The sequence below is a fragment of the Sturnus vulgaris genome, chromosome 18 (genome assembly GCF_052056855.1).
Source record: "Sturnus vulgaris isolate bStuVul1 chromosome 18, bStuVul1.hap1, whole genome shotgun sequence".
Taxonomy (NCBI): Eukaryota; Metazoa; Chordata; class Aves; order Passeriformes; family Sturnidae; genus Sturnus; species Sturnus vulgaris.
The window spans coordinates 7,765,954-7,786,464 of record NC_142260.1 but is presented as its reverse complement, the minus strand read 5'-3'; the positions used below and the strand labels follow the sequence as shown (position 1 = coordinate 7,786,464).

The 20,511-nt window shown below is 40.8% G+C and overlaps 1 protein-coding gene across 1 annotated transcript in view; it reads right to left on the bottom strand.

The window, feature by feature from the left end:
- Positions 1 to 20,511, bottom strand: part of PRMT3 (protein arginine methyltransferase 3) — a 141,329-nt gene that overhangs the window by 52,000 nt on the left and 68,818 nt on the right. The window contains exon 4 of the mRNA XM_088175741.1: positions 482 to 737. Within this exon, the coding sequence (XP_088031867.1) occupies positions 482 to 737 (256 nt within the window). The remainder of the gene's footprint in view (positions 1 to 481; positions 738 to 20,511) is intronic.

The following is a 20,511-nucleotide window of genomic DNA, read 5'->3' as shown; positions in this document are numbered from 1 at the left end:
TACATGCCTCACAAGGAAGCTTTTACCTTGTTTATCAAACATTTTGAAACAAAAGCCAATGAAAAATTTTGTTTGGCGAAACCACGGATCCTGTTAACTTTCAAACTCCCTGAGAGCAAAACCTGCATTAAACCTCAGATTTAAAAACCACACCAACACAAGGCGGGGGGGCAGCTTGATCTGCTGCATCGAAACAAAAATTCTCATCTCGATACTGCGATGGGGAAAAGATTAAAAGAAAAGAAAAAGACAGAGAAGAGCCTCCAAGCTGCTTCAGCACGAGGGCGGGGGATTACCACGTTACTCCCTCCTTCAGTCTGAACCTAACACACCTTTGGCTGCACAGAGTCCGTGTATGACCAACAAGCTACGGAGCGAGGCTACAAAGCAGGAATTCATTCACCATCTCCCTGCCGCGGGCCGAGCCCGGGCGCTCGCAGCGCAGCGCAGCGCGCTCCTCACGGCGCCCCGCGCTCCCCACCTGTCGCAGAAGAGGCAGCGGGTCTGCTGGGCCGCGGCAGCGCCTTCCTCTTCCTCCTCCTCCTCGTCGTCGTCCCAGGCGCCCTCGCCGTCGGACAGCTCGGGCATCTCCAGCATCTCCTCCTCGGGATCCATGTCCCGCCGCCGCCGCTCCGCCAGCGCGCCGCTTCCGGCGGGGACGGAGCGGGGCCGCGCGCGCCCCCTGGCGCAGCCTCCGGCAACGGCCGCTCCCGGGCTGAGGGGACGGCCGGCGCCATCTTGAGGGATGGACGGGTAGCGGGACAGAGGGACAGAGGCACGGAGGGATGGAGGAGTAGCGGGACAGAGGGACAGAGGCACGGAGGGATGGAGGGCTAGCGGGACAGAGGGACAGAGGCACGGAGGGATGGAGGGCTAGCGGGACAGAGGGACAGAGGCACGGAGGGATGGAGGAGTAGCGGGACAGAGGGACAGAGGCACGGAGGGATGGAGGAGTAGCGGGACAGAGGGACAGAGGCACGGGGGGATGGAGGGCTAGCGGCACAGCGGGGCCGTCCCTCGGCCATTGGGAAATTGATCCGTGTTTCAGCGCAGGAATCCCGCCGCCCGGCTTTCTGTGTCTCGCAAACGGCGCGGCTGCGATGGGAGGGTTAAAGGGAGCAGCGCACGCTTTTGAATGTCAGCTTTTAAATAAAGTTTAGCGACAGACAGAACCGCGGAGTCACAGAAGCGATGAGGTTGGAAAAACCTCTGAGGTCATCGAGTCCGACCTGTGACCAAACACCACTTTGGCAACCGGACTGTCTACAAAACTCGGTTATTTATTTCAGAGTTGCCCAAGCCTGGCTGCTCGGTGGTATTCCACAAATAAAGCACACAAACGATCAGAACTTTTTTTATATATTATACACTATACATTTTAGCGAAGGAATTATTGTCCGTTGGCTACAAATTACATAGTTATCTTATTTAATTAGTATTATATCTTCTATTGGTTAAAGATTCTCTTCCTCCTCACGTTAGTTAGGCCGTGTGCTCAGTCTTTGAGTTGGTTGTTTCTTGGGTTGGTGCTATGAGTCCCTGGCCATGATCTGCCCCTTTTGTGCTCACCTTTTACCCATCTGGAACTGACTGCAGCACAATTGCTGAGTTGTCTTCATTAGTTTCTTCCTTATCTTGGGGGTTCTGCCAAATGTCCTTATGGCCCATAAATTCTGCATTCTTTGTATCCACTATCAGAGGTGTCCTTCTTCCCAAGCTTTGTTAACCCCTAGGTCTGAGGTAATTGAAGCCCTAATGGGGGCTTCTGAGGTAATGTCCAGCCCTAAACCTTAACAAGGTAATTCTACCAACAAGTAATTTGTTTTTCTAACACCTGGAGGTCCCTTAGAGCTTGTTAGCGGCTCTCTGTTTTGCCAATTAGATTAGATCTCCCTTCTTGTTGATTAGGCTTGAAAGTATGCAAAGGTCAAACGTTATAAAACATTCTTTCTTAAGGAAATTTTTTGTATTCCACATTTTGCAACAAGACCAGGGCACTAAGTGCCACGTTTAGTCTTCCCTTAAACACCTCTAGGGAGAGTGACTCCACCACCTCCCTGGACAACCCATTCCAATGTCTAATCACCCTTTCTGTGAAGTAATTCTTCCTAATGTCCTTTATAACTGAGAAATCATTCAAATGCAGAAACTAAAAAGTGGTTAAAAAACTATATAGAAAACAAAAGCTTGAAGCTCATCACTTAAAGGACATAGTACCTGATATTCCAGTTGTGTTACTGAAGCTCCTTCATTTTCTCTGTGTTTTGTGCCTGACAGAAACACATATCTCAAGCAAATGGTGCTTGTTCCCATGGTTCTCCTAAGCAGGATGTGGTGGGGGAAATGTTGAAGCTGGAAATTTTACAATTTGTACCCACAAAGTGTATAAGGTCTTATCTGTGCTACTACCAATATTTCCAAAAATAATGAAATTACTCTTTCATCTGGAACCTGACCACCGTATATGATGGCAGGACCACAGGTATGCTCTGCATCCTGCGAGAACTGCTCTGAGCCAGGCGTGTTTGTGCAGCATTTACTCCCTAACATGACATACTTAGGAAATCTCCCACATCTCATTGCTGCTGCTACTCAGCTGTGGCCCCCTAGGCATTGCACATTTTTAAATGGCATCTTGTACTTTTGGATCAAATTGGTTACCTGTGAGTAGGTTAAAAAGTTAGTGAAGTTTGCAGGCCTCTGCGTTGACACTTTGGTTCAGGACATCAAACATACCCTTTAAAAGCTGATTTGCCAAACTCCCCCACTTACTATGCTTTGATGCTCAGCATGGTCACACCACACATCAAATGGGATCCTTTTCCAAATGAAACTATTGGGCTGCTCCAGAGCTGCAGTCACAGCAACAAACTACAGCTGCTAGCCCAAAGTGAAAATCTCAAAGGTACCAGGTTCTGGATTTTCAGCACCACGTGTTTTGCTACATTTGTGCCACACTATTCACCAGGTCAGACATGGTGGTAGTTTCCTCCCTTTCCATCTTGTTTTTCATAAGAAGCTAATCTACATTATGTAGCTCTCAATGTAAGGGAATGTACCAAGTGTTTGTTAATACATTAAAATCATTGCTCAACAGAGTGACTGTCAGCATTATCATCACCTTTGCAGTTTTTGGTCATTTGTAGAGGGGTGTAACCAAGGGGCTGATTTTTAGAATGCAAATTCAGTAGTGTTTACTGAGTATGAAAACAAAGAGATTTGAATTGATTGGTAACAAATTAAAAAAAAAAAAAAAAGGAGTGGTATGCAGAATTCAGGAAGGAAACTTGAAAGTCTGATTTTACTTGTACAATCCCTGATCTCTCAGCTGTACTTGTATATCTATCCCATACACTTTAATTTTTCCTTTCACCCTCCTACTTCTCAAAGCTAACAAAGACTTTAAAGTATGGTACTAATTAAACATATTAGGCTTGCTTAGTTATAGACAAATCCAGAGGGACATGGAAAACCTAAATTTGCAACTGGTTTTAGATAAAACCAGAATGCCAGATTTGAAAAAGGGTCTAAGAGCTGCTCAGTCAGACTCCTTCACAAATTTTGTCCTGTACTTTTTAAAAATCCTGTATCCATTCAGACTTCTACAGAGTTTGCATCAATTTTGCAAACACTACTTAGTGGTGCAAACTAAGCGGTTCTCATGGAATTTTTTTCCCTACATAGCAATTCTGTACTACTCAATGAATTAGAATTAGTGCAAAATGCTGGCAAAGTGCTGCATTTCCTTAGTGTACAGAGGAAATCTAGCCAAGTCAGATGCTTCTACCTTATGCCTGCCAAGTAGGATCCAATCCCCCAAAAGAAACAGAAGTGATGCAGAATGATAAAACACACTTTGCCTCTGCTCTTGCTCAAGCAGTTAGGAGCAAAACCAGATTTAACAGGCACTGCTCTGTCAGCAGCACCCAGGCTGATAGCAGCAGAAGCAGAAACAGCAGCTTCTTTGTGTTTTGCTGAAATTCTCCTCTCCCCCCTCCCACCCCCGAGGGGCAAGGGGTCACTGATTGCATAGTCTTTGCTCCATTGCACACCCTCAGCTATTGTTGAGTCCCCTCAGAGAGCACAGGCTGAATGTGCTGCACAGCCTTGTAACTGAGCCTTCTTTTTTATTGTTGTGTGAATTAAGATTCTCAATAAATGTAAAGCACCTGTTGGTTTGGGTCACTGTATGTAACATGGTGGGTGAGGACTGTATGAAATCTGCAGCAGAAATGTAGAACTTACACTGGTACCTCTTGAAATATGATCATCTTTGTTACAATCTCCTAATCCTTGTAAAGGGATTTGCATGGTACAGGAAGATTTACAATGTAATGGATTACTATTTCATAATCTGGGCCAAGGGGAAGAAACTTCAAACATTTGCTGGGCTTTTTTTACTGCATTTCAAGCTTTTTTCCAGTTCTGGAAACACAACACTGGGTAGACTGTTGGATGGTGTTCACATATAAAATATGGTATCCACATATCACTTGTGGGCTTTGTTTCATCCGGATTTTCAAGCACGTGTAACTTTATTCTCTACCTGCGTCACTTTTTTGTGGCCCCCATGCTTGTCATAATTCAAAATCAAAGAAATATGTTAATAAAAATTGTATAGGGGAAAAAAGTATTTTAACAAACTATTATTAAATGGTTATGACTTCACCGTGTGTAAAATATATTAGAAAAAAAGGAGAGAGCAGATTTTTAAAAATTCATTTTAACAAACCAAATTACTTCTTAGTTGTGTAGTCAGAGTTGTATTTTTTTACATTTTACGCACTTAAGGTCACCAGCAGAGAAGACAACAGCACACAACCATGAAACTCAAAACTGAAGACAATTTTTCAAAAGCATTTTCTATCTAGAAAGTCCAAACTGCCTGAGATTTTACTTTACACTCCTTGGATACTAAAGCTAGGCTGCTACACGTAAGTGCCAAGAATGACACTCCCAAAAGCAAATACACTTATATTCAGTCCTCCCACCCCAGTTTGTTGCATTTTTGTTGATTTAATGATTGAAACTCTCTGTAGACAGCACCCTCAAAAGAGATAGTGGCTTTTTCATTAAGCCTTTAAGATGTGTAGAGATGAACAGGTTCTCAAAAAGCTGTCACTTCCCTACATCACACAGCAATAAAAAGCACAGCTCCAGAGCCTTAGGTGCAACAGGAGATGCAAAAACCTCACCTTTTGCAGAATGGTATCCCTGCAAGTAAAACATCAGTAATGACAGTGAGCTCTTTACCCCATTATTGCCCTCACAGCCAAAGGACAAATTTAGACTGTTAAAATAATAAAAGCTTGGAAAGATTTAAATGATGTCTAAATCAGAAAATGTGAGTGCCAGTTTGTATGCAGAGGGAATGAGCTGTAGTCAAAAGGTATTTTTTATTCTTATCATAAGGAAAAGTTGGTTGTATGGAAAGCAGAATTGCTATTCTGAATTTAAATGCTTAGTCAGTTTAAAAGTTTCATAAAATGATAGCCATATTGCCCTTAGTATACTAAGATAACTGGCTGAGGTATTTTTTATCTGGACAAAGCCCAGCAGACCCTTTGTAGGGCTCACCCTCAAAGCAGGGTTAGGCTTAAGCTTGGGAGAGAAGGTAAGCCTAGATCTGCAGCTGAAGTGGGGCTGGAAAGGACTGCAAATATGGGCTGCAAAACAAAACTCATCTGGGCAGAGGTGGGGTTGGGGTTGTTGGATTTTGGGGTTTTTTTGTGGGTTTTTTGTTTTTGGGAGGAGGGTGGATGGATGGCAGGGAAGGGATGTTATTTACTTGGGGGATTTGGGGTCGTTGTTGTTTAGTTTTTAACAAAAATTCACCCTGGAACTAGAGTTAGGATTATGTTACAAAGCGTGGGATTCAGTTTGTTACACACACACACACATTTATACCTCTACAGATGTGCCTCCATAAAATGTGCATTGTGGAGTGGAGCAGCTTGAGGAAAATGGGATGGTTTCAGATGCTACAGTCACTGGAATCCAACTGAGATCTCTCCAAACAGGTAATGTTAAAAAATAATAATTACATACTTAGAAAATCACTAGTCTTCAGAGTTACATTGACTGTTCCTGTCCAAAGGGTAAATGAAAGAATTCATAAGCACCTTGAGGATAAACCAGTGTTCACAGAGAAAGCAGCTGTAGCATCTCAAACTTTTCTGTCTCATAATATCTGTGTTTCTGCAGAGAAAATGTCTGTTTTCTACAGGGAAAAAATACCGGAACTTTTTGAGTAAATGATTGTGCAGAAAAACGACAAGAAAAATCCTATCTCTGTTTGATGTAAAATAAAGGATTTACCATAAAAATATATGATCTTTATTCATCCTCAGTAAGAAAACAAGCCAAGACAGGTGGCATTCTAATCAGCTTTCAGGCCAAACTAGCAGAACTGTGAGAGCTGTGCATTAAAAACAAACCCCCAAAAGCAACTATTTGCCACTTAGCTTTTTTGTATAGTATCTGCAAGGTGCTTAGTGTCACAGGAGTAGATGTCAGGCATTTAGCAAGCTTTGGAAGGAAATAAGTGGATGAGTTACCTGTGGAAAAAAACCTTTCTTGTGCAGTGATGAGCATCTGCAAGATTATGTCCACCAGAACTGACCAAAGAGTGGAATCTTGAAGTGTGTGAGAAAAAAGAAAGGGTCACATTGTTTGAGCTTGGATTTTAGAAATCATAAATGAAAGGAGCATTAGGATATGTGTGCATAGCTATGTAAGGAACTGGGTGCTTAGTGTGTGGATTTCCCAGGGCTTAATAAGAACAGAAATGAAATGCAAGCAGAGGAAGACTCTGGAATTTTGTAGATTATGGGAGAATAGGGACCAACAGAAGCCAGTCATACTTCTCATGGTTATTACATGTGCAGTGAAAATGATTTATCTGAGTATGCACTAGATCACAGCTGATCCCGTTATCTCCATTTTGACAAACGTAACAAAAATGCAAATATTTATTTGTTCAGCTTTACTTTCCCTAAATTATGATTGCCTCAGAAGGAGAAACAACATTGGGCAGCAAAAACAAGTTAAAAGTCAGAGAAAGAAGCAATCAGAACATAGACTCAGGCACAATACCACATCCGTTTACCCTGCTTTTCTTGAAAAATTATTTTTACTTTTGCAACAAAGATGGAAGGAGGTGCTTATTCTTCATGTTGTGTTAAAAAAAAAAAATGTGGTTAACTGGGATTAATTCAGCTCAATGCTTCCATCAAAGGATGTACTATTTTATTTTCACTTCTATATCTAGAAAACCAGAGTTACTTTTACAATGATTATGACAATACAAAGATTTGGAATATTTCAAGAGTTCAAGATCTTGAAAGATTTATTGCAATAGTTCAGTTAAATCTTTGTAGAGGAACTATAAACACAGGATTTTTTTGATATTATTACTATTGAAAAGGCAGTTACTATCTCTTGCTGTAAACTTCTAGTGAAAACTTTGCAGGCAAATATATAAGGCAGCTTGGGAAAATGATTTTCTCAGAGACAATCTGGATATCTGAAAGATTTTTACACCCAGAGGTGTAAAGAGCGTAGGAAGGGGGAAAGAGGATTTCTTACCCTACACAAAAAATGTAAGTAAGTAGTAGCAAAATGTAAATGTGTAATCAAAGCATTTTTAGAGCAGGTAAGCGAAAATATTATGAGTCTAACAAGAAACCGTTAGGCTGGTGTTTCCAATTCTGTGCCAGCTTGTTTCAGGTTCTCTAAGTCTAGATTTTTGTTGACAAATTTTAGCCTCATTTTCAGTTCATTTCACTGAAAGAAAACCCTCCTAACATAAAAATGGAAATATCCTTCAGTAAAACTGCAAATTTTCTTGATAAATATTAATTCCTGCTTCTTTAAAAGGTGCTTATTTGAGGTATTATGAGTAGTAGCTGTGTGTTAAATCTCCCATTCTTTGTACCAGCTTCTTTAAAAAAAAAAATAAACCAGCCAATGAAAAGTGCCTAGACTGACGCTGTCTCCCTCGGTTAATCCAAGGCCAGCAGAGGGATAATTTGATTAAACTGAGACCCTAATTTATTTAGCTTTAGTTCTGGATCAACCTCTTCTTAATAGAGTGCTGTCGTCTCCAATTGTTTGATGAAAATTAAAGTGACATAAATACCATGGGACTTTTTCAATCTGATTAGTCAGCTAACTTGCATCAATACTACCCCAGCCATCAGGCGCTGGCGTCCTTCCTTTCACCAGCCTCGCTAACAACTGACAAGTTCTCCTTGAAGACTGGGCACCCACGCTGCCACTCAGACCCCCACACTTAACCCATCATCCGCCCTCAATGGGTCTTGTTTGACAAGGTGCCCACACCTTTTTCCATTGCTGTTCATCAGACAAAGCTAAATATTGTTTTATTAGCAATCAATAGCCTGTTAATCCCAAACGATTTCACAAATCCACTGAGCTCTCAAGCTGATTAAAAACGTTTGGGTTGGTTTTTTGTTGGTTTTTTTTTTTTTTTTTTTTTTTTTTTTTAAGCTGCTAAATTTCAGATCTCTCCTCCCAACCCTCACACTCTGATATGGCACATTGTAGCTGGTAAGCAAAGCCACAAAAGCGAAGGAGGTCTGTTGTCTTTAATGTTGCCTTTAAGTAGACATTTGCAAAAGCTGAAGTTTCACAGTTTAAACATGAGCAAACCCATGCCACCAAACCCTCGGCACATTTACTGCCTCCTCCACTTTCAATCCATCAGTTTGAAACTTTAGAATACAAGAGCTCCTGAACCTTCCCTTTTCTTTTTACAGCAATATGGTAAATTCTTGGTTAGTCTGTGGGCTGGGGCACTAAGGAGTGAGAGAAGTAAGCTTCTTTGATTTACATTAGATAAAATGCTAAAAAAGCAGCTGTGGCACTGTTGATCCTTGCTGAATTCGCCTCCAAGGCACAGACACAGGCTGGGGTGATACCTGTGCTGGCATGGTGGCTCATGTGATCCTGTGTGAGACACAAGGGGAGCAGCATTACAAACACAGCTCCCCTTGGATTTACTCCTCCTCACTCACTGCCTGCCCTTGCCCTGGGGATGTTGGTTATGGGAGCTGGCACTTTATTTAGGTGAGGCAGTATAATTCAAGGTTAAGGCAGACAGGCAGTGTTGATAGGCACACACTGAGCCTCTGAAGCACTCAGGGACACAATGCTGACTCGGTGAGCTGGCTTAGCAAGTCTGGGTTTTAGTCTAGGTTTTACCCTTCTTATCCCTGCTGAATTGTTCCTGTAGATGTGCTCCCTCTGCAACAAGGAAGGAAGGGCTGTGGGCAAGCTGATGCCTCAGTAACGTTGCACACACCCTGCCTGAAACAAGGCTTGAAATGGGTGGTCTTGACTCTTCAGTAGAAGACAGTTAACTCTAGGAAAAGTTCTTGACACTGAAGGGGGTTAACTAAAAGTAAAAATGAACGCATATTTTATGCTCTTTGTGCAGGGACTTAACATACCCAAACCGTGTTTTGAGTATTTCAGCTGATAAAATCCCCTGGGAAGTCTGTAGAAACAAAACACAGATTTCCTAAGTCATCAGCCTTGAGAACAGGGTCCTAGTTCTGAAACAGACTGTAGATGTAAAGTCTCAGAGGCAACATTTCAAATCAGTGACTTCCAAAAGGCAGCACAATTACTGTGAGCATATCTACATGGAGAGTACTGTTAAAATAGCTCTAAATTTGGCTGTTCAGTAACTATTTCAAATTATTCTTCCATATAAGCTCAGGTCTTTTACAGGCTCTTCTCAAACTCTTCTTTCAGCAATTTTTTCTGTCAGGGTAAATATCTATCCTATCGAAAATACTTATCAAAACAGTGGAACATAATGACAAAAAAAACCCCCAAAATACCTACTCATAAATTTCAAAAGAGGTTGACCTGTTAAATCTCAGACATTTTAAATGGAACATGTAACTTTCTGCCGACTTAAATAAAGCAGCAACTGTCTGTTACTCTCTCTTTGGCCTGTTGCGTTTGCCAGTGGTAAAAAAGAGCCACAAATGTTGAAGAATGTTTTTCAGTTTTAAATTTTTAACAACAGGAATTAACAGGAAACAACACTAAAATCAATACTCTTAAGTATTTACTGCGTTTTACAATTCCTCTCCAAATCCTCTGTTTCTAAGGCCAGTGATGGTAACTTTAGAAAATTATTGTTGCTGCTTCTTATTGAAGATCTGAACAACTCTATTGTTCTTGAATTCTAGGATAAAGCAACACGTATTTTGTGTCAGGCTGGCTGTTCTGTACAGAAACTAGCATGTAGTTATTTTTATTTTGAAATTTTAATTATATCTGCAGGTGTACTATGCAATAGCCTGTGCTGTTTGAAGCAGAAAAAGAGTTTAGTCCTTGTTCATAGAATTATTTTTGTGTAATAACAGGGGGAAAATGCCATTGATACCTGATCTTCACCTAGGTACTCTGTAAAGATTATTTGAACATCTGAAAACAAATAGGGAATGAATCCTGAAACATTTTCTTTGACAGCACAGTGAGATACACACCATCATGATAAAGAAGTGGTAAGGACTGGAAATCAGGAAGAGCTCTTGCTCTGTGGGCTCTGGGAATGTCCAGACTGCAGCAGTCTCTGCAAGCCAGCTCAGCTATGGACAGGAATCTATCCAGGTCAGCCTGAAACTCCACACTCTTTCATTTACCATGGACAGAAAGCTTTTCAGTTCTTGCTCAGAGCAGTTGTCTTGAAAATTCCTTAATGATTTGCTTTTTATAGTAAAAACTATAAAACTAGTAAATTAATGAAGTTGTTCAGGAAAGCAGAAAGTGCACTTTTTTCTGTCTATACTAGTGCAAGGTTAGAACCTCAACTGTATGTCAAGACTGCAGTGGCTTCATCTATCAAAGCATTTTGTTTTGTGTTGGAGCAGCACTAGAGCTTTGAAGTGATCTCATTTCTGATGTGTCGTTTGGATCTGCAGACCCCTTTTGGTGGATGCACACTGGATTCTTTTCAGAAGACAGGAAGCCAGAGTCTACTCCAGATGCACAGCAGATTTGCTGTGCTGCTGAACTGAGGGTCTGAGCTGCTTGTTTAGACTGCTTCAAACCACAAGTGTGGTGCAGAGAGTGAATCCAGGGCACCAGACTAAATCTGATCTGGATTATAAACCCCTTGATCTTAAAATCATAGAATGGTTTGGGTTAGAAGGGATCTCCAAATATCATCTAGTCAAAATCTGTCTGCAATGAGCAGGAACATCTTCAACTAGACTAGGTTGCTCAGGGCCCCTCCAACCTGCCCTTGATGTTTCCAGGGATGGCATCTACAGCCTCTCCAAGAAACCTGTGCCAGTGCTCACCACCCCCATCACAAAACATTTCTTCCTTTTACCTAGTCTCAGTCTGCCCTTTAATTTAAAACCATCACACTTTGTCCTATTGCTACAGACCCCACTACTGTCCCCATCTTTCTTATAAGTCCCTTTTAAATATAGAAAGATCGAACTTATTGTGCTGTAGATGTAAGAATTTCAGCACCTCTTGCTTCTGTTTATTGATCTGCTCCTAAGAAACCCTGTAAACATAATATTTTCTGCTGTCACATTGAGGGAGCTGTTGTTCCAGAGTTCTTCCCCACAGGAATAATCCCTGTGAATCATTACAAATGGTCACAATTTAGAGTAATTCCTCTAAAGTTTCACTTGGTGCTACGAGTCACCTGCCTCTGCAGACTGAGCTTTAGTGATGCTCATGCATTTTTACAAAACTGAGGTCACCCAGCTTGTTTACTGGAACTGGCAGCCAAATCCTACAGCTGAAAGCTGAGGCAGATGCTCAAGCAGCTGTTGTCCAAGTTACATGAGCAGCAAGGAGATTTCCTGCTTTGCTCAAGTTTTCCAAACCACTGGTTCATTTCTCTGGCAACATTCAGAGCATGCTGGAGACCACAGTTATGCAGTTTTGCTATTAATTGATCAGGCACAGGTGTGGGTAGAAATAACTTGGTTTCTTTAATGACCATGCTGAAATTCTGTCTTCTGAACTTCAAAACCCCAGAACTGAATAACTGTCAGAGTAGCTGGAGACTAGAAATATAGATCCAGGCCCAGGCTAGAATTTGAGCCAACAGCCAATTTCCAAGCAAATTCATCTGCATCTTCAGTAGTCCAATGAAATGAAGATTGATTCTCAGTGGTTTATTTTGACTTCCAGCTTCCATGTTCAGAAATATCTGACAATAAATGATTCTTCTATCAATATTATTTTCACTTTTGTTCCCCAGAAAACATCTGTGACTGCAAAAACATGAGAGTCTGTCTTCAAAAAACTTTAAATAATGTCAATTGCCACTTTTACGTTATCTGTAAACCTGGTGCAACCCTACTAAACTAATACTTTGCTATGTTATCCCAAATCTGTCCTCCCCAGGAGCTGTCCTGATTATCTCTTATCAGCCACAGTGGATAAAATTGTGTTTGGTCTCCTGTTTCCTGCTTTCCTTGCCTGCATACTTTATTTCTGTTTTGTTCAGTGCAGTTGTCACTCCTTGCCCTCGAAGAACCAACTCATTTTGAAAAGACATTACCAAAATATAGCAGCAAAATAGAGGGAGGGAGGCTTTACCCAATATGAGGTTTGAGGTCCTTAAATGAGAAAGTGCTTAACCCTTCAGGGAACCTCTGATTTGTATAAAGCACTCTGTAACAAGCACCATCTTTCACAGAGTCACAGATTGCTTTGGGTTGGAAGGGACCTTAACACTCATCTTGTTCCCATCCCCCCTGCCATGGGCAGGGACACGTTTCTCTAGACCAGATTGCTCAAAGCCCCATCCAGCCTGGCCTTGGACACTTCCAGGGATGGGGCAGCCACACTGGGCAATGGGCAACCTGTGCCAGTGTAACTTTCTATATATTTACGTATATTTTCCCATTCTACCTAATTGCTCTTGCAGGCCATTCCTTTTAAGTGCACTGACTCATTTTAAAATGACCTGTTCTTATTCCTAGGCTTTCATTAAAAGATTGCTCAAGAGGCTGCTCTTCTAATGCTCAAGAACCATTTTATTTCTAGCATAGCTGTTGGATGGAGCTGCCATGCTGGTGTGGAGCTGGGGGCCAGGACCATTCACATCCATCACCTCTCCAGGAGCCTGCAAGCCCTCTCTGCTGCAAGCAGGGGGAGGGAGGGGAAGGAGAATGGTTTTAAAGAGAAAGGGATATAAGGAGACTACTTTTTACAGGGTAGTAAAACACTGGAACAGGTTGCCCAGAAACACCCCTGGAAACATTCAGTATCAGGTTGGATGGGGCTTGGAGCAACCCGGGGTTGTGAAAAGTGTCCCTTCCTGTGGCAGGGGGGTTGGACTAGCTGACATCCTGAAGGTCCCTTCCAACACAAACCATTCTGTGATTCTATAAAGGGCTGCTGTAACACCCCCATCCAGCCAGCCCACCCAGCCATGGCCTGGGGACACACTGTCCACCCAGCAGTTCGTGTGCCACGCTCTGTCCCTGGTGGCTGTGCTGCTGGAGGGCCTTGGCTCAACACTGTGGGCTGTGCTTGCCAGTTCCAGCAGATCACAGCTGCATGCACATCTTTGTGCTGTACATCCTGGCTGTGTCATGAGCTCTTCTTCTCTGCTTTCCAGAAATTTATGAGTTGCCTAACCCAGCATGTGGGGAGATGATAGAAAATAACCGGGCAACCTCCATCTGTATTCGGAGCTTTTTAGTGCTGGATGTGTTGTCAGTGATGGCTTTGGAATCTGAACAGCTACGAGATGGTCTTCAGAACTGCCGAAGTCTTTACACAAGGCTTCACTGCAGCCTGAACTGGCTGCCTGTAAAAGCAGAGCATCCTGCAAAACTTCCACAATGTTTAGGCAAGTAATGCATGGTTGGAAAAAACACTCCAAATGGTTTGGCTATCCACTTTTTCTGTATGTTCTGGGTGAACCTGAGAGCAGAATCTGCTCTGATTAGCCAAAATAAGTTCGGTTCTGCGCTCTTCTAAGTAGGCTGGCACAGGAATAATTGTGTTCCTTTTGTTTCTCATTCACGGCGTTAAACGAGGCGCTTCCTCCGTCGCGGGGATGTTTCACAAAACTTTTCCTTTTTCCGCTGTGAACGCAGGAGGGCAGTGCAGTTCCAGTTTGGACTCTCTCTGGAGCAGATGGTCTTAAGCAAAGCTCAGCCCAAGTCCACGTAAAGCATCCAGTTCCACTTAAAGGAGTTTCTAATCTTTCCTTCACTACTACACTTGGCAAGCGGCAACCCACCTGTAGCTCGACTTTTAAAAATTAATTCTCTTCCCCATTTACATGAGCAGCAAATTTGCACTGCCAAAGAAAGGATGTGGGGCGGGGGGGTGAAGGAAAAGAAAGGGGGAAGGAGGAGAAAAGGTACTTGTACTTGCAGTATAAACAGTAGCTGCATGGTTTGAAAACCTGTGAAATAGGTAAAGGAAATTAAAAAAAAATTACCTGCTAACTCTGGCAGATTTAGTTGGATTCCCTCTGATGGGTCACAGCCTCTTCATTGGAATTTCCTCTGTGAAAGGATTTCCACTGCCATATTCTGTTTCTTTCACTGTATTCATTTCACAATGGTTCTTCCAACCAGATTCCCTAGTGCAAAGCATTTTGCCAAGTAAATGACTAATACCACTAAAACAAACTAATCACTGAAGTAAATGAGTAGTTTGGTGCAGTAAAGAGTACCCTGTTTTGTGCAATAATTTGGTTTATTACACACTTTTTTCCTCCTAAACACAATGAAACAAAGCCAGCTCTTTCAAACAGAAGTCTGTTGTTAGCAGGATGCTGACTTTAACCAGGCTCTTACCTTGTGCAGACCCTCAGGTGTGGATCCCATCACAAACCACAGGGCCAAGAACCATTGAGAGCAAGCAGCCACATGAGATAGGTGATGTTTTACAGCAGGACCACATTCCATGCACAGCACACAAGATTGCACAGAATCTGCTGCAGCCACATTGGCAGAGAAGATTTGGTGCTAGAAAAGTTCTTAATTGGGAATTATCAATTCTGTGGGTCATCCATTTGGCATTTCCTAGTCTTTTCTTTTTGATCCTTTTGGTAGGTGATTTTTTTTCTTGGATTTATATAGAAATTGTAGAAATCATTGACAATATCTGCAACCATATGAACATTTCTAGTTGACATTTTAGGGGGGTAAAAAAATAGTACAAGATTTACTAGTAAAATACCACCTTTACAAACACCTCATAATAATAATCATAATCATAATAATAAACATAATAATCATAATCATAATAATAAACATAATAATCATAATCATAATAATAGTAATTGCTTCTGACAAGACAGAAGGTACCCTGCTTCTGAAACTTGTTTGTGGTTTCACATTCCTACTGCACTAACACATTCCCATATGAATGAAAACCTAATTCTTCTGAAAACTACATCTGCAAAGAATGGATCAGCCAGGTTGGTGCCAGTGCTGATAAAAAGGAAAGGTGGGATGGTGCTGCTCAGGGCAGGGGGGAGGGAGGCAGGGAGGGGACTGCTCTTATGAGCTCCTTAATCTTTGGTTTGGATTGGTGTAAAAAAGCTTCCACCAAGTTCAAGGGAGTTGCAGCACTCTGAGAGCCTTTCACTGGGGCCCCTTTCTCAAAAAGTCTTTGCAAAAAATGCTAAATCCATTTAAAAAAAAATCAAGTTACAAATATTGAGGTAATAACACACTGTATATACCTTCTTCTGAAAGGATTCTTTTCCAATAAAGGTGTATCTGATATAAAAAAGCAAAAAATGGCTAAAAATGAAGTGGTAAAAGAAAAAAATCCCAGCAAAATCGGCTGTCTCAGGGGAAAAAAGAAAAGATGAGTGAAATTGAGAAGATTGACTTCAAAAAGAGATATTTTAAGAAACAACTAAAAAACCTTAACATTAGCAAGCCAATACTTTGAAACTCTGTTGCACTGATATAAAAATACGGAACAGCTCTCTCTGCCTTTCCTTTTGTAACAGGCTTGTCATGGGCAAAACTGACAAAATAATCAAAGCAGTCACTGAAAAATTATAAATAAATTTTAGAACAAAAGGACACCCAGAATATAAGTAGTTTGAAAGACTGACATTCTTTTGTGAGATGCTAGAAATTTTAATCTACATTCCTATCAATATTTGTGTTATCCACCACTGCAATATATGTTACTAATTAATATTATCTGTGTAGCCACTTACATAGGCAATAACATTGCAATAAATAAGTTATAACCTATAAAACCTATAATTGGCTTTGAACTTGGATTAAAACCATCTTGTCAAAGTGAAAAATGATATAAGAGCTTATACACAGCAAAAAGCATTCACCAAACCACTTGGAATTCAGTTACAGCAGTATTGTATTTCTTTAGGAAATTGGGTTTTCTGTCCTCTCCGAGAAAAATAATGAGGTCTGAATTTTTCTCTGTTTTTTGTTTTGTTTTGTTTTTTTTCCACAGATAGAAGCATAAAACGAAAGAATATATTGTCAAGTTCACAGAGAATCTTCATTCAATTGGTTTCAGCTGCAATTCTCTACTAAGGGATTTTCTATTCTTCTGTGGTGAAAAAAAAATAATGTTTTCACTATCCTGGCTTAGTTTTGGAAAACATTTGAAAATTGAAAGTAGATTTTGGGCTGGATCATCCATATGAAGTACCTTCATTTGTTATTAGAAATAAAATCATTTATTATGATTTTTGCTCTAGAAAACTCCACTTATTAATGGATTTAAATAGCAGAAATCTTCATGTATATGCAATGAGCAACCAGTTATTGCAAATAATTGTTTCCAAGAGGGTTATTGAATTGTATAAAGCATTCAGAAGTTAGAGTAGTACTAAACTATAGGAAAGTATTTGAGCTTTTACAGAGAGCAGCTGAACCAAACTACACAAAAGCAGCTGAAAAGAAAAAGTGCTTTGTACTTTTGGTTGGGATTTTTTTGGTCATTCTGTTACAGTAATAATCACATTTTTAGTTTGTAATCAAATTTGGAGAGTTGTTCTTTTTTTCTGTGAGAAGAAATGTTAAATCTAATGTTTCTCTCTATTTTACTGGCATAATTCTGATTTCATTTCAATCCCTGTGAAACCCCTTCTGATACATAGTAACACAGCAGAAAAAAAATCAAATCTGCATTTTTTTAAAAAAGCAGTCTTAGGAGATTATTCAAAATGAGAGGACTGTACATTTCGTTTGGTATTTCAGGCAGAGGATTCCTGAAATATCTTCAGGAAGATGGTTGGACAACTGGGAAGGTTAGCAAATCATATATGTCACGAATATTAAAGTAGTGAGATCGTTGCATGGCAAACTATTTTGAAAACTAAGATTGCAGCTACCTCTCCTGTGCAGCCATAGGACATGGCTGAGATAAAGGGATGACCCTACAGAAATATGCCTCCAAATCCCATAATCCATTTCTCCATAATTATTTCCAGCCACCAGAATGAAGAACAAACAAACAAAGCAATCTGACCTCGGTAAAAAAGATAAAGTGAACTGCAAACAAATCTGAAATTCCACGTCCCTCATTAACATGCTCCAAATGCCCCCCAGCAGCCCGTGCTGAGAGGAGAGGAGCAGAGAGCCTGGCCAGCCAGCTCTGCAAAAACACCCTTGGGACCACAAAACCCCTCAGCAGAGGGATGAAAGAAAGTGCCGTATCCATTTCATTTCCATTCATCATTGTTAAGCTGCAAGTTTAAGAAAGTTTCATTACCCATAAATACTCTGGTCATAAGCAGCTGCACATGATATCATTTAGAGCCTGGTTGCATAACCCGTATTTCCCCCGAGCTTTGTCCCTAAGCTGCTCCCTGACAGGCATCAGCCAGACCCAACTTGTTGTTTTAAAAAAGCCTGTGCAGCGTTTTTACGTTTAGCAGCTGAACCAAACTTCACAAAAGCAGCTGAAAAGAATTGGTAAAAGGTTAGGATAGATTGACTGTTTCCAAATTGGAATACTAATGATGATCTTTAATGAAGCCTGACAGTACAATCTGTTTCTTATTGTTCCCTAAGTGCTGGCTACTGATCATATTCACTGGCTTTAGGTGACGGGCACAGACAGGGACAAATGGGCCCCACTGGTGAGCAGGACTGTGCACAGCTGATCTTCCAACAAGGATTAAATTAATTAAAATGATTCTCCCATCAGAAGAATCAATCTTTTGATTTGTTATCATCATAGTGGTTATTAATTTTGAATGATGTCTAATTGGTGCCACTACTGTTTGGGTCAGCTGGCTTAGTAATCTTCTTAGAAAGCAGTAAAGAATACATAATTTCAGTAGCTGTGTCAGGGAGCACGGACCTGAACAAGGGAAAAAAATCCCTGACTTGATTTAATACCTCTCATAATGTGTAAGAACAATGGAAAAAGTAGGCAAAATACCTGCCAGACCCAACTGGTGAAAACTGACTTGACTCTAGTAACTTCTGTTAAAAAATTAAGACACTTTCTAATAAGGATAGTCTTAAATAAATGTTTTATTATGGCATTGCTAATAAGCACAATTGGAAATACTTCATTCTCAGGGCAGAGATGAAACGTGGAGGGCTGGAGAGGGCTCAGAGGGAAGCCCAGACTGATGGAGCTGGTCATCACTAGACTGCAGAGCAGAACTTGCACAGCTTGTGTGATATCTGGCCCAGCTATTTCAGGATTTGACCCTAGCTCCACAAACAATGTCTCCCATTTCTTCTCACAAGTGTTTTGAAGCCAATGGCCAAAGGAGTATGATCTGGTCTCTTACTCAAATTTTTGATGTATTCAAGCCCTTTAAAACACCAGTGGGAGTTTAGAAGAGATCATGGAAGCACTTGTAGGTCAAATAAAATTTCCTATCTGCCTGTTTTTTATATTCATGCTGGGTATATTGCCCCCACAGTACAATAATGCCTAAATGCAGAGTGGATGTGGGGCTGCTTCTTGTGTGTTATTCACATTGAAGTGACAGAGTAAGAGAAAGACCACTTTATGTGCCTTAGAACAAGAGACATGTCAATGAGGTGAGGACAAAACTGCCTCTGACAGAGCTGGGATAGTACAGACCATGTCCTCCTGTTCACTCTTGAAACATAAATGTATGGCTGCATGGAAAATCAGAAGGAGAGAGAAATCCTGAATCTTGGATATTCACACAATCAAAACCTCAGAGATTTCTCCTGATGGAAGTGATATCCAAGTCTCATTCAGATGAAAACAGGGACATAATTCTTGGTTTTTGTTAGTCTTCTCCACACAGGAAATTGTTTCTGCCTTACTTATCCATGTCAATAAATACACAAAAGCAAGAAGGGGTTCATCTGGGAAGGCATCCATTCCATCAATGGAATAAGTGTTCAGATGATTCACACCCATATAATCTAACACATTTGGGGGCTGAATGTGTTACCTTCCTCTTCTCTGCAGCTGGCAGTGGGAGGCACCACTCCCTTTGCAAATCCACCATTTCACCACTCCCTTCTCCTGCCACACTCCCCAGCCCCACAACTTGATGTCTCATTGGTAAATGAAATATGACAAATAAAAGTGGTCCAATCCTGCCTTCTCAGAAGAGTGAGCTCTTCTCCTCTAAGTTGTCACAATTGCTGTAATTCACATGCTTTAGCTAAAACCTCTGTTTGGCTGAAATAGTAGCATTGAGTAAAAATTATTCCCACACGTTAGCTCTTTGGAGTCAACAGCAAAACCATCAACCCAGGAGCATTAATTCACTACAAAAAAAAAACCCCAGGTCTTTTACAATCTTAGCTACATTTTATAAGAAATTCTGGTTAACCCAATCTTGCCAGGCTTTACTACCAGCCCAATTCCCACCAAATTATCTTTAGAACTCAAGTAATACAAACGAGTTAAAAAACTCTGTTTCTAATTCCTTATCCTACAGATGGTTGTTCTTTAGAAATCATTCTATAGAAAAGCATGATAAATCTCAACTAAACTGAGATTTATAACAATAAATAAGAAGGTTTTACATGGTAGAGTCTTAACATGTCATTCAAGTTTGGGGAGCTGGACCTGGGTCCTATTTCATAGACTAAAACATTTATACTTGTTAGATGAAGGTTCTTTTTATCTTTTCTCCATATGCATGCTCCCTATTTGTTCTGCTGAGTTTGGTTAGACTGGCCACACTAATCTTATTCAACACCATTAGTAATTGTTTAGACAAGGAGTTAAGTTACAGATCATAAAATCAAACTATTGTTCCTGGCCTCAGCCAGATTTGAGATAGATCTATCCATCTATGACTTTGGATAGATTACATTTCTGCTTTTTCCTGAATCATGCTTGAAGCTCAAGTCTTATATTCTTTTTAGAGAAACAGCTGTTTTGATTTGGGTCTCAGAATTCTTCTGCATATGAATGTGTATGTTAAAGCAATCACACTGAAGAACTCATTTCTAAATTTAGCTCTTCAAAATATGTGTTGCATTGCTATCTGGTATTGCTTTCTCCAAAATACATATCTCAATATAATACGTC